Here is a 14844-nt window from a genome sequence, read left to right as displayed (position 1 = left end):
TGCTTACAAATGGGATGATAAATGAGATGTTTCCTTGCTTTCTCCTGCATCTCTCTCTGGCATCTCTCTCCGTTGACTCGTCTATCCTCGCGTGTAAACCCGAGCGGTGTCTTCCTCGCCGTTTGTTATTCAGCTGTTTGGGTCTGTGTGGAGCTGTCCAGAATGTAGTGGTGCTGAAAATCCTGAAAACAGTGCACAGAGCCAAGCGGAGTCCTTCAGGGACAGATCTGTTATCTTGCTCACTGGCGCTCTGAAGTGGCTTCTCAGCTCTCTCAGGGGTGATGGCAAGAGCACGAGTGTATGGTTTTTCTGTTATATGAAGTGCTATAGTCCTTTACAAGTGTCTGCACTGCAGATGTGCATCGACACATTGTCTGCTATGTAGGGTTAGATTTGGCTGTGTTGGTTTATTGATGATTATTACAGGGAAGGATAAAACGTATGAAATAAAAATCAAAACAGCCATGCAGCTGGTATGAACATCCCACAGTTTTTTTCTTTATTCTCTCCTTGAAATAAGGGAACACAGTGAGCCTCGGCACAGAACAAGCAGCCAGTCTGTCCCTGATGATTCAGTAGAGGCAGAAAACGCCACACAGAACATGGTCCTGTCCAAAAAAGCTCCATCAAAATTGTGAGAACTCACCAATGGAAAAGTCTATCCTAGATATTTCCCCCAGCTTTGAGGCACTGATTGACCAAAAACTGTCATTTAGTTTAATCCTGCCTAAAAGAAAGTGTAAGAACAATATTTGTATAGCCCAAGACAAAGGTTTTGGCAGTAAAAACTAATTTTTGTGTTTCATTAACTTTTTCACTTCTGGTTTTATTCAGATTGCTTTCAACATGTTTCTACAATATACTGACTTTAATTTGCAGATAAATCAAACTTATGCAAAGAGTATTTACGGTGTTATCATTAGTGATAGTTCAAGCTTCTGGGTCAAATCCTCAGATGCCTTTGAGCAAGTTGATCTCAATTTGTTGGTTTCAGCCTGTCCACCTGCTTTTTTGAGGCTTGACTGTAGATTCTCAATTGGATTAAGATCTGGGAATATTCCTGGCCATGGATCCAAAGTATTAAATTTAGTAAACTCCAAGCCATTCAGTTATCACTTTTGCCATTTAACATCATTACAGGAAAAAATGCACAGTTGGCACAAAATTGCTCCAGGATCACTGGAAGAAGTTGCTACAGATATTTTTACTGTAGGAGGATTTTTGTATCAAAAGTTTGAAACAATCTCTTTGAAATGTGCTGAAAGAAGTCTTAGGGAATTTCGTAGGCCTAACAGGTTCTGCACACCTGAGCAAAGTAGCAATAATAAAAGTGATTTACACGTACATATGTGTTGTATTTGTAATTGAATAAAAACCATATAAAAAACACCTGACAGAAAAAACCCCGCTGGGAAACACTAGGAAGTAGACTGGAGCAGGATAAATGACTATCTTGCAAAGAATGAAGGAAACAGAGGAGGTGAACACTTGAGGGTGTGAAGCTAACCAAGGCAGGAAGTAAAAGAGTAGAAAGTTCAGTATAAAACACAACAACCAAAACAAAATAGGGAGCGACTATGAGTGATTCAGACATACAGAGGGATAAACAGACCAGAACAGAAAAAACATGGGGGGAAAGCAAACACTCAGAAACACGAGGAAGGAAATATCAAAGAAAAAACAGGAACTAAAACTCAGGCTACCTGCAGCAGCCTTTATCTGCTGATCTTCGAGGGTTTCACCAGGTTCACTTGGGGACCAGCTGATCTCTGACTGTGTCCACCTTGTATAGGTAGTACAAGTTGTCTCAGTGGTAACTCCTTAAGAGTCTATGTCAGTACAGAAGCACTTAGTGGTACAGTTCTATTTATCAGAGTCAAATACCAGCATGTAATGGAGACGGAAAGCTTCCAAAAGTTCAGACTTGTATTGAGTTTAATGTCTGTCGAGAGTCGGGGAGCTGAAAATTAACATCACAAGTGGCTTCAATTATAGATGAGGTGTGAATAGTATGTCATCATGTGTTCAGGGTTAGAAGTACTGCATGTCTGTTACCATAGCGACCACATTATTTTAGAGTGATGCTGTGTAGATGCTCTACTTAAAAACTTTTTCTTCTGCAGTTTGTTCCTGATCATGTCCTCTCCTCCTTTCTTTTTCACCTTGCAGTGTATCTCTGGGAATGATGGTGTTGCCACTTTTGCCGCCCTCTCTGTCGCCATGACGATGCCATTTAGCCCCCTGTCCAGCGACGAGGAGCAACAAAGGATGCTGGGAAACAGTCGACATCTCTATCCTGGGGCAGAGGACGAGGAAGAGGAGGAGGAAGAGGAGGAAGAGGAAATGGAGGAAGATGAACGCGATGATGAAGGGGAAGAGGAGGAGAATGGCGAGCTAGAGGGGGAGGAGGAAGACGACGAGGAGGAGATGGTGGAGGAGGTCAGGCGTGGAGGCCTCTCACGGGGCGGCAGAGGCGAGGGACACAGGCAGTCAGGTAAAATGGCCGGACGTCCCACAGGGGACAGGCAGGTCCGACCGGGGAATCCTGGAAACCCCTATTCGTCTAACCCCGGACCCACACACCAACAGCAGGCCAATCAGATACAGCAGCAGCAGCAGCAGCAGAGGAGGCTGAAGGAACACAGCGCCAGCTCGTTGCCATCTGAGGACGCCCACATTGCCATGATGGTGTTTCGCATTGGCATCCCAGACATAAAGCAAACGGTGAGTGCTGTCTGCACACAGCAACAATCACTGACAAGTTTATAAACAGCCTGAAGTCCACCTGCTGTTCCAACAGTTTCAACACCCAAGAATCAAGATTCATTCAGTTATGAATCATGCAACACAAGGTTTCTTTTTTAAATATAATATCAGAAAATGAAAAATAATAACTGTCTTAATATTGTGTGTATGGAGAAAACATCTTTAGTTTTAGTCTTTTTCAGTTTGATCATAACCATCATGGGGAGGCTTTGGGATGTGTACGTAATACTTACATGTTAGCACTCTATATGTTCTGAACAGCTTAAATGCTCCTAACACACACATTAAAAATACTAAAGTGGAATAGTTTTAAACAATAAAAACAATTCCATCTAAGGAAACAACTAAAGCTGAACTGAATCCAAAGATCCAAATCAAAAAGTTGTTAGATGTGTTTTTTTGTCCTGTCGCCCTCTCCTGTGATGGAGATGGCTGCCCTGACCTGAGCCTGGTACTGCCAGAGGTTTCTTCCTGTTAAAAGGAGGTTTTTCCTTCCCACTGTCGCCAAGTGCTTGGTCATACTGGGTCATCTGATAGTTGGGGTTTTCTCTGAATTAATGGTGGATCTTTACCTTACAATATTAAACGCTTTGATGTGACTGTTGTTGTGATTTTGCGCTATATAATTAAAATTGAATTGAATTGTACTGATGAGGATTGTCAGTGTTCTGGGGAGTTTATTCACCTGCTGCAGAAGCTTCTGGTACCAGTTTATGATGTTTCCAGTTGCATATAATCATACTTACTCTGTCCAATTGCTGTTTGGTCAGATGCCTCCTATTTGGTAACTTTATGCATAAAGTGTCTTTTGACATCTTTGACATCATGATGCACTTATTTAGTTTTACAGACCTACAAAGTCTGCATTTGGAGGGTGACAGCTAGTTTACACTTATTGTTTCCCTCACGAGCGGCAGCATGAAAAGTGCCATTATAACTGCCGGTACAGTTTGATATCATTTATTTATGCTGCTGGGTTGAAGACACAATGACACAAGTGGGCAATTTTATTGACATATTACTACAGGAACTCAGAGATTCTTAAATTATATGGCCTTAGATAATACATGCTGCAACAGCTTGAGAAGATGAGAATTTTTAGAGAAAACCTTGACAAAAAACTCCATGATCACTTTGCATCTTGCCACGACTGCTTGTGCTGATATTCCAGCACAACAACTACAGCGAGTCCAACCTGGAGTCTTCAGTTCAGGTTAGATTTCCAACGTAAACAGCACAGTTTTGCCTAAATCTTCCCAGTTTTTGGACGTGACAGCCTACTAACTAATCACTACACTCTTACACTCCTTAACACACCACAACTCCATGCTTTAATGAAGAACTTGAACACAACTGATCCACGAAAGCTGCACTGAAAACCTGCAAGATTTTACATTCTTTAAATGAGAATCAGTGTGGCATGATTTAGAAAACATAAGCAGACAACTGAAGAAAAAAAAAAAATCACCAATTTGGTGCCTGCTTTTATAAAAGAGCTGTAAAAAACGCAGCTGCTTTCAGTGACCAGAGACATAGATAGTACAGTTGAGCGAAAGATCTGTGAAGAAATAAAAATTTTCAAGGTGTGAAAACAAGGAAGCCTTCGTGACACCTTCAAAGAAATACACGTCGCCTCAGGTTTACTGTGGAACATCTATGCCTCTGTACTGACTCCTTGGTGTTAGGTAGGAGGGAGCCGTGTTCAGCATTGTTGCCCTGGGGCCAGTCGTTTCTTAATCCGTCCACGAATGTATGACAGTACATGCGGCCAGTTCAGTCTAAATGGACAATGTGCAGTGTGGGAGAGTATAATTCTCTCTTTCTTTCTTGCTGTCTCACTGCATCCACAGTGAACAACCAAGAGAAGCGCAAACACTTTCAGCAAAGTGGCTCTCTGAGAGAGAGAGAGAAAGAGAGGGACTTTCAAGGTGACCCAACTCCCGAGAAAAGACGAAGAGAGCGAGAGGCAGAGCCAAAATGCACACAAAAGCAATTAGGATGAGAGTATGTGGACAAGAATTAGATTTTGCAAAGCAGGAAAGGATTCAGCCAAACTGAGTGAAGCTAAAGTGGAGAGAGGAGTTACGGGGGGGCCCTAGCTTAATGTTACCAAAGAGATTTTAAATGGTGCAATAAAGCATGGTGTGAAAAGCCCTTTTAGGTGTGACTGGTTTTAAGAGGGCTGTCCAGAATCACGATAGACCAATCTGCCATCGCTCTGCATTTCCCCGGATGCGGTCTTACATCACATCAGTGCAACACAAGTGTGTCTAAATTGGCTTTATGGGTTGGAGATGGAGCTGCCTCCGTGTACAGTACTTTACTTTAACCACTCACAAAAATCAGGCAGAAATCGGTGCCAGGCATTTTTCAGCCTTTTCCCCCCCACTTGAATCTCAGTGATGAGCGATCTGTTAAAATTAAACTCACTGATAATTGAGGAAATCATTGTGGATGCATCTTTGCTCATGTCCAGATTAAAGTCGCTAACGGTGCGATCGTGGTTCAAGAGTTGGGAGTTCGCCTTATAATAGGAAGGTTGCTGGTTCGAGCCCCGGCTTGGACAGTCTCGATCGTTGTGTCCTTGGGCAAGACGCTTCACCCGTTGCCTACTGGTGGTGGTCAGAGGGCCCGGTGGCGCCAGTGTCCGGCAGCCTGGCCTCTGTCAGTGCGCCCCAGGGTGGCTGTGGCTACAATGTAGCTTTCCATCACCTGTGTGTGGATGACTGGTTGTGTAAAGCGCTTTGGGGTCCTTAGCGACTAGAAAAGCGCTATACAAATACAGGCCATTTACCATTACCATTTACTATCTGTCCCCGTTTCTTTATTCGGTTATGTGATCTTGGCCTCTGTCATGTATTTATTGGTTGCTTTATACACCAACAGCAAGAATATGACTCCAAACGTGTGGATGACTGTCCATATTTTGTATTTACCATCCCAGAGCGCTATAAATGCTTCGCTCATGCCTTCTTCCTCCCTCTTGCTGCTGTGTGATTTATTATTGATCTGTGCATGGGTGTTTTCAGCTGTGTTTTTGCTGTGTGTATCTGTGTGCATGCATGTGTTTGTGTCTGCGTGATTTGGTATTTTTTAAATTAGACCGTAAATAATTCACTTCTCCCTGTTTATTCTAACAACAGAATCAAAGTTTTACTGTAAAAATATGAATAAATGAAAAGGGTTTTGGGGGAAGATGCTCATTTATGCTTGGGGGCAAAACCTCAGAAATTTACTAGACAGTTCCATAAAGACAGAAAATGGCACTGATGCAAAAAGAGAGAGGGGTAAAAAGATGGAGACAGAGTAGATGAAAGTACGAAGAAGATAGAGGCAAAGGTAAATGGGGGGAAATGGGAGTAGATCAAAGTGGAATGAAGCTGTGAGATAGGTAGATGTAGGAGTTAGAGAGGGATTGAGATTGATAAAGTGAAGCAGACAGAAGTAAATAAAGGTGAAATGAAAATAGCTCTACAGAAAGGAGGTGGTTGCAGGTTCATGTTGACCTTTAGCTAACATTATGCCATTTTTTATGTTGATTTTTCTGTATCTTTACATCTGAACATTTAAGATTCACTTCAATCTGAAATAACTTGTTACTGCAGCCACCTTAAAAACTGTGATTGCAATACTAAAAAGTATTAGCATTAGCATCGCATTAATCAGCTACACTTTAAGTGGAGCTCTTCTGCTTTTCTTTATGTTCCATCACATATGCTGCTCCATTAGTGGATGCCCATATTAAACCTGCCCAGAATATCAATCAGATCGCAGCATGTGCAGGGAATTCATATGAGCTGAAAACCCTGGCTTCGGTCTGATCTAAACACTCAGTTTTTCTACTCTTGGCTCTGCATGATGTCATTGAGAGTGGAAATTTATAATATAGCCGAGACAATCCAACAGCTCCGGGCGTGAGCACAGAAGCGCCACCTGTTATACGTCTCTGTAGGTTCTCCTCCATTAGAAATCAACTTGACTTTTCCTTAGATTCATGAAGAAATTTCATGACTCATCCAAAAGGCTTCAGGGTGGGTCTTCAACTCTCAGGTACTCCAAGAGGTTAAATACCCAAGATTCCCCATCATTGTCTAGCACTGAAGAAGCTTCACAATCCCAACGTCTTCATAATCCCCCAAAGAAGTCGAGTTACATTCGGCTCCAGCACTTAAACCCCCCACCTGCTGTTCTGACACTCTGTTTGTGAGAGGTAGCCAATCAGAAGGAAGCTAAAACAGGCTGTTTCAAACAGAGGATGACGTGACGGGTTCCACCAAAGCTCATTTAAGCTAAATACGGAGCAATTTGAAGTCCAAGTACAAGAATAAGAAGCTGGAAATGAGCATAAAGATTTGCTTTTAATGTGTAACATTTCTCAGTTTTTAAAAAAAAAATGTCTTTACCAAGGAGAGAGCTGAGGTAGAGGAATGCAATCAGTGACAGTTTTTTCTGTCTTTTGTGAAACTAGGTGGGCAAGTAGGAAATGAGCAAATCAGGAATCAAATATAATCAAATAATATTTGACATGGATCAAAAACACTTAAAAACACTGAGATAGGCGGGTACTATCGGAGAACTCCTCCACAGAAGAACTTTCAAATATTTTTTTGAGAAAAACAACAAAAATGAAGCCTGTTTGAGTTCAGTCTTTTAATAGGAAAGATTTTTATGCCTCTTCATGTCACAGCGGGACTGAACGGACTCACGCGCAGGCTCTAGGTCTTGAAAGCACAAGAGTCTTTATTATGATACGTCAGGTGATTATTTACAAAAGTGAGGGGAAAGCCGGGCTCCGGGGGTCCACACACGAACGGGAAAGACGCCGATAGTCACACACACACACACTCCGTCCACTCCTCACGCTCCTCTTCACACTCCAATCACTCGGGTAACACAGGGGTTGGTCCAGGGAATCTGTACACAGAGACACGAAGGGATTGTAAGGCAAATCGCTGTGAAAACACTCTAGAAGTAATTGAGCTGGGGTTACACTGACGAGGGTCGGCAACGGTCCAGCGACGAGAAACACAGAGCTGCCATCTTATAAAGGAGCTGGAACACTCATGATGAGCCGCAGGTGCGTGATTGCGACCCGGTGCGTGGGCCAAGGGCAGGAGCCCACAGGTGAGCTCCGCCCAGGCAGAGGGAGAAGGGAAAGGGGGAAGGGAGAGAGCAGGAACAAAAAAGAATGTAAAAACATATGTAGCCATACTGAGCCGACCGGGTAGGCACAGGGACCCTGACACTTCAGATCTTTTCTTTTTGTGCGGGTGGTGCAAAGGATTACACAAAATAAATAATAAATAAATATATGTCTTTAAAGCAATTAGATGCTGAATTGCTTTTGCAATCTGTGTAATTTGCTTTCTTAAATTACACAGACCTAAAAACAATTCTAAAAGGCTTGTAATCGCATTCATTAACTTGTTTTGAAATATTTGTCTAAGTGTGCACTCTTTTAATGTCTTCTTCAGTTATTTAAAGCCCCTTTGATCTCTTCCATTTTTTGTGCTCTATTTCTGAGCTGATTCTAAAGATAAACTCACACTTGCAGATAAACATTAACATAAGAAAGAGCTGAAACATAACCTCATCGACTTCCTGCCGAGGTGTACTGACTGAGTGCATATTGTCTTACTCCTCAAGGTCATGAGCGTTAGAACCCAGCGGCATCTCTCTGACATTTACTGTGTCATACTCTTGCACTCTTCCTGTCCTGTCTCAGCCTCCTTGGGTCATTGTTTAACTCCCTTTCTCAATCTCAGACTGTACTTTCAGAATGAAAACATCTGAAGTCCACAGTTATCCCTCTTGGTCAATCTCTTGCTCTTTAATGGAAAATGGCCTGCATTTGTATAGCGCTTTTCTAGTCCCTAAGGACCCCAAAGCGCTTCACACTACATTCAGTCATTCACCCATTCACACACACATTCACACACTGGCGATGGCAAGCTACATTGTAGCCACAGCTGCCCTGGGGCGCACTGACAGAGGCGAGGCTGCCGGACACTGGCGCCACCGGGCCCTTTATCCTCCTCCACCTCCTCTGTCCTGTCACTGATGTGAAGTATCATTCCTTCCCCCTCCCACCTTCACCCACTGCTTTAGCGCTGTTCTACACTTCGGCTAATTCCTCCTAAATAAGCCCTAATTGCATTTTAATTGTATTATAATGAATCAAGGGACTGACCGTAGTATGCAAATGGTAAGGTTATTAATTGAGGGAGGAGGATATGGAGTGATGGAAGAGCATCTACATGCAGTAATGCACAGGACACAGATAAATACACACAGACACTGGTAATTATTTTGCCTTTTTTTTTCTTTTTTTTGCAGAAAACCAGCTCTAATATTTAATGTGCACTAATCAGTGGTGTGCATCTAGGAAATGATGCATTAGATGCAGTTTAAATACAAATTGACCTACACCAATTGACTCTGACATGGCAATTTATATTATGATTTCATTGGAGCTGTTGCACAGCAGATTATATTTGTACAGTAGACAGGAAAAAATCAGCATGATCTTAAAATCTATTCTGGATCATAAGGAAATTTCTCAGTGTATCCACAAATACAAGCTATTGATGACATGAAGTATGCAGTAAAAGTTTGGACTGGCGGTTGTTCTGAGTGTTTTAAGCTTTGCTTTCTTTACGAGTGCTGAGATGCTGTGCATTTTTAGCACTCTTATAAGCACACTGTAATCCACATTGTGGGACATAAATAGAAACGGGCACGTTATCTAGATGCATGGCTCTTATTGGATTTGCTTTGGTGTTCTCTGAGCTGAGTTGACCAGGACATCATTTTATATTCCTTTCAGCTGGTTAGTGGACAAACTCAGTATTTTACAACCTTTTACAACCTGGGTTTGCCACTTATCTGTACTCAAATTTTAATAACTGTACAGTACTCTGCTTTGGTAACCATTGTCCATGATGTAAATATGTAAAAATTGTGTTTTTGTTCTGTGTCCTGTTCTGTTTGCATATTTGTTGTTGCTGCTGATACAACCAAATTTCCCCCTTGTGGGACAATTAAAGGATTCTTCTATTCTATTCTATTTACTGAGGCGACAGATCAAGGAACCTGAACACTGTATTACCATAAATGTCTATGCAATATGACTTCTTTTACAATCCCCCCTGTTTGCTAGGTTTATCACACTTCTGCATAGGCTTCACTTTTTCGATCCATCTTCTACATCCATTTTCCACAGAGAGTCTCTTTGGTAGCTGTGGGTTGTAGCTGCAGTCACAGAATACTGTTACAGCAGTCACAGTAACAGTCTTGTGGCAGCTTTTTTAAGTAGTTACAACTTTTAAGCTATTAATTTGTGTCTCTGAATATGAATTTTCCATTTTTTCCATCACCTTGAACATGATTTTTCATCTGACCGATCTCCTGTCTACTGATTTGTGTTCATGTGCATTGGAGGCTGGATGGGGTCAGCAGCGTTAAGAGTGATTGGACCAGCGGGGACGGATTTTTAGACTTTAATCGCATTATTAACTGTCATTAGAAGCTCGGTTAGGGTCAGACAAAGATCATTGTTTGGCTGGAGAAAATTGTTGCTACTTATCTAAAAGCTCTGTTTTCTTGGTTGCCAGGGATTCCACTGAAGACTCTTGCGAATATGCATGCTGCAGATATGAAACACATTTTCCACTGAAATACATCAGGCTTAAAGTTGAGCTCTGTCATTACACAAAATGGGGCAATTTGTATCCACGAGTATCACCAAAACGATTCCTATCCATCACACGGTCTTAGGATGTTTCACACCTGCTGTGTTTAGTCCATTTAAATTGAACTTGTGTTCGTTTTCCTCCTTGGCACCTGTGAACACAGTAATCGCACCAAGACCCTTTGGAGTAGGTGGTCTCGGTACGGTTCCAAATTAACTCCAGAGCGGTTCGTTTATGATGTGAAAGTGATCAGACCCCAATCCGAACCAACTTCCAGGTGTACGTTACAAGTTTGAGCTAAAAAACAAAACATTTAGCCACGTATGCTTTGTATTTTAAATGGTGGACGGTACTATAGATGTGCAAAGGTCTGTACGGGTGAGCAATTAGCTGTGACATGAACAAAAAATTCTCAGTGTTGTGTAATTGTCCAGAACACAGCACCTTCTTCCTGCATTTACTTCTGTTGCCTTTGCTACTTTGCTACATCACATGTGGCATCTGTGAAAATCAGAGGATATATCCTTTCTCCCCACACAGTGGCATTTACCTTTGAGGCGTTAAAACTCCCTTAATAGAGCTGCACAATCCTGCTGGGGAGATCTCTCACAAGTCACTATCAATCAAGACTGCACCGCTGGTGCACTGATACTTACAAAGAGAGCAGGAGATGTAGCAGCTTATTATATTTATCAAGAGGGGATTTGAAGCATTGATCTATGTAGACAAAAATATTGGCTTTAGCAGGTAGTGGTTATAGGTTAAGAAGAAGGAAGAGACAGTTCAGGGTGTTATTTAAAATAATATTTTTCACTGTCACAGTCATTTCACATTTTATTCACTAAAGGTCGAAGCTATGTCTGCTATGTCAAATCCAGCTGCTTAAAGTGTTTTCAGATGTCTTCGGTATTTGAAGGAGTCAAAGTTGTGACCTGAGTCAGGTTAAAATGCCGTCTTTGAAATGCTCTTATTTGTAATCTAGTCCACTTTTTTTTTCAAAGGTAGGTTCTGACCTACAAATTACCAGCTCAGAGATCACAGTGACACTCTAATGGTGAATTCCTTTTGGAAGTACTCTTTTATATATTGTGTATTTACTACAGATCTGTTTATAATCATCTGGATTTTGTTGGCCAGCTGGAAACTTTGCATCTATTATTTTGGTTGCTAAAAAGTGTAAACTAATAACTTGCTTTGTGGTTCTTAAGCCAATGTAAAGTGAAAAAACATACAAGGGTCAGACGCTTTATTTAGGCTTGTCAATGTTTCACATCCGTGCTGGTGTAACAACCAAAGAGCAAAAATATGGACGCATTATTGTAAGGATTGAGGTTTTTAACCCAATTATTTAAAATGCTTAAGCTTTATAACATTACACTATAGCACGATTTGTGTGCTTTCAGACCTTGATTCATTAAACTTTATTGAGACTCTGTAGTGCATTGAGGTAGACGCCACATTTTGGAATGTAGCTGAGCTGAAGTCTTTTTGCTGGTCAAATAAATACGTTCACTTTTATTCTGTTTCATTCTAATATCTCCAGTTTCTGACAACAGTCGTCTGATGGCGCTTTAAATGGTCAGATGAGGAATCCACAATATTAAAGAAAGACTCTTAGAAATATCAGCTCTAATAAGGCGACGGAGCTTTTAACAGAGCCAGGCTCAGGGATGGGCCTGGTTTAAGGGATGAGGGCAAATAAATAAAAGAGGAAAAATAATCAGAATGACATCACAAACAACAAACACACAAAAACACAAAGTGCAAGAGAAAGTAGACAAATATTGCATGTAGCAGTGGCGTATAACTGCAAGGGGGTGTAAAGGGGGGAGTTGAGGAGAAGTGCTCGAGTGCATGGAGTGATGGGAAGTCCAGCTTCCTGAACCAGCATTAAGGGATGCTTCGGGGTCAGATGAATCTAAGCGTCACTGAAAAATGAAAATTTGAAGTGGTTTTCTGTCTCCTGAACCTAAACTGGGAGCTGGATCTACAGGACAGGGGTCCGAAAGCTGAAGGCTCTGCCTCCTATTCTACTTTTAAACTGTAGGAACCACATGTAAGCCTGCAGCCTGAAAATGAAGAGCTCTGTTAGGACAATATGGAACTATTAGATCTTTAAGATATAATGGGGCCTATTCACTTAAGACTGTATGTGAGGAGAAGGGTTTTAAATGCAATTCTGGATTTAACAGGAAGGCAGTGAAGATAATTCAGTAAAGGGGACATATTGGCTTTTAGAACAATCACATGAGCAGTTAAAGGACATGTCCTGATAACAGAAATGACTCCAGATTTTCTCATATTGCAATAAAGAGTAAGTATCTGATTACACACTATGTTTTTGAAATAAAAGTGCACATCATAATCAAGTGTATGAAGTAGCATAAACATCTGATCCTACCTTATCATCAACTGGTAGCACACATAAAAGCTGCTGGTACATTAACTCACTCGTGTGCACAGAGACACTTAGATCTGTGTATCACGAGTTGTTCATACCATGCTGTCACAGCGGGAGGTGAAGGCAGTCGTATCTGCAGGTTTATTAGATTGTCAGACTCGTGCACGCCAAGTCAAGTTGGCATTTGCCCGCTGAGTGCATTAAACAGCATGAAACAGATGAGTTTTTCTACGCTGTTTGATTTGAGCTGAATTCTTTCAAACCCTGAAGTGAAAGCTGCAGCCCTCGTGCAGGATTTGGCCTCGCAAACGAACTTCCGCACTATTATCTTCCAGTGCCTTGTTAAGATATGTGAACTAGTCAGACTACAAGGCATAGAGTCCGACGTGCTACAGCACTTTAGGGTTTGCATGTTAATGAAAGATGAGCCCCAGAGGTGAACAGAAGTACTGAGATAATAGAGAGGGAAGTATGACAGGAGGAGAGGAGGCAGGGCAGTATACATGTGAGAGAGATGGAAAGTTGATGAAGACAATGGAGGAAGAAAGGACGGGGAAGATAAGGGATGACAGGAATGCTTTAAAATGAATTCATTGTTCTCATCTTCTGTAAAGAAAACGTCTGGTTGGAGTGCATTACAGGGAGAGAGTAGTTAAATGACGACATGCCAGGCACACACGCACGCACTCGCGCATGTGTGTGTGTGTCTGTGTGTGGTGGGGGGTTATTTCCCCATAGATCTCATTAAAGGCTTCTAGTCCCCCTGCAATTGGCCTGCAGAAAAAGGCCAGAGGGGGCAGCGATAAAGAGAGCTAGAGACAGAAAGTGGAGTGGGAGAGCGAGCACAGTGTCTTATTTCTGCATAGATAAGTGACAGAGCTGTTATAGGAAGATGGAGAGAGTGAGGGGGGGGGGGGGGGGGGGGGAGGAGGAGGAAGGAGAATAAGATAGGCAGGGGAAGATAAAGAGCAGCATGGACAGAGTGAGTGGGCGTGTGTGAGTGGGAAAGTGTGATCACAGCTTTAGGAGGCAAGACAGAATTTTCGGTCTGCATAATGATAAAGCCACAAGAGGAACAGAAGGGCTTAAAGGTGCATAAAGATTTTAATGTAAAACTAAGAATCATATGGAAGTTTTAAGTGCTGGAAAAGCTGTGAGACTGAGTGCGTGTATGTTGGAGCGTTCTTGGAGCTGGAGTATGAAAATCAGCATCCTGTGGAGTATGAACACCTCATTCGCTGTTATGTTGCTCGCACCAAATGAAAGAGACAACAGAGTCTGACTTTCAATTTTTTTTTATATTACTGATGAACAGATGGAGAAGCCATATCCAGCAGAGAAGCAAATGCAGAGTTCAGAAAAGTAAATCTCAGATTTTGATGAGTCAAAACTCACTACCATGAAAAACTGCAGAAATCTGACTATGCTTGCTATCATGTTAATCTAGATAAACCTGTATTCAGAGATGAAAAGCATGTAAATGCTTCAAGCAGGCTTTGGTTTCATGCACTTAAACAGTCTATGTGTAGTATAAAGGGAGATTGTATATGCTATTGCTTATTGTCTGACATACATTTTTCATCCATCAGTTTTTTTCTGCTTATCCAATTCAGGGTTGTGGGGGGGGGGGGGGGGGTTGGAGACCATCACGGGTACCAAGTTACACCCTGGAGATCAGAGGGCTAACACATAGAGGCAGATAACCATTCACTCCTACAGCCAGTCATGAATTTCAAACATGTCTTTGGATTGTGGTTGGACGTCATAGTATCCAAGGACAGTGGATCCAAATCCAAGTCTCTCCTGCTGGGAGGCAACGGTGCTAACCACTGCACACTTGTGATGCCTGTTTTGTTACATTAAGTTTAATTCGAAACACGACCTACTTATGGAACAGAACATCTTAAACTATCTATCTATCAAACTGTCTGGCTGCACCAGAAACCCTGAAAAAGAATCATGCATTGCCCCAGAGATTCACCCAGC

The 14844-nt window shown here is 41.9% G+C and overlaps 1 protein-coding gene across 1 annotated transcript in view; it reads left to right on the top strand.

Annotated features, from left to right (window-relative positions):
* shank1 (SH3 and multiple ankyrin repeat domains 1) overlaps nucleotides 1–14844 on the top strand; it is a 102124-nt gene that overhangs the window by 27888 nt on the left and 59392 nt on the right. Inside the window, exon 2 of the mRNA XM_080905516.1 lies at nucleotides 2170–2724. Coding sequence (XP_080761642.1) covers nucleotides 2221–2724 — 504 coding nt within the window. The 5' untranslated portion in view covers nucleotides 2170–2220. The remainder of the gene's footprint in view (nucleotides 1–2169; nucleotides 2725–14844) is intronic.

The sequence above is a fragment of the Rhamphochromis sp. 'chilingali' genome (assembly GCF_963969265.1).
Source record: "Rhamphochromis sp. 'chilingali' genome assembly, chromosome: 15".
NCBI lineage: Eukaryota > Metazoa > Chordata > Actinopteri > Cichliformes > Cichlidae > Rhamphochromis > Rhamphochromis sp. 'chilingali'.
Note: the sequence above shows the minus strand (reverse complement) of the source record. Positions and strands in the feature narration are given on the sequence as shown.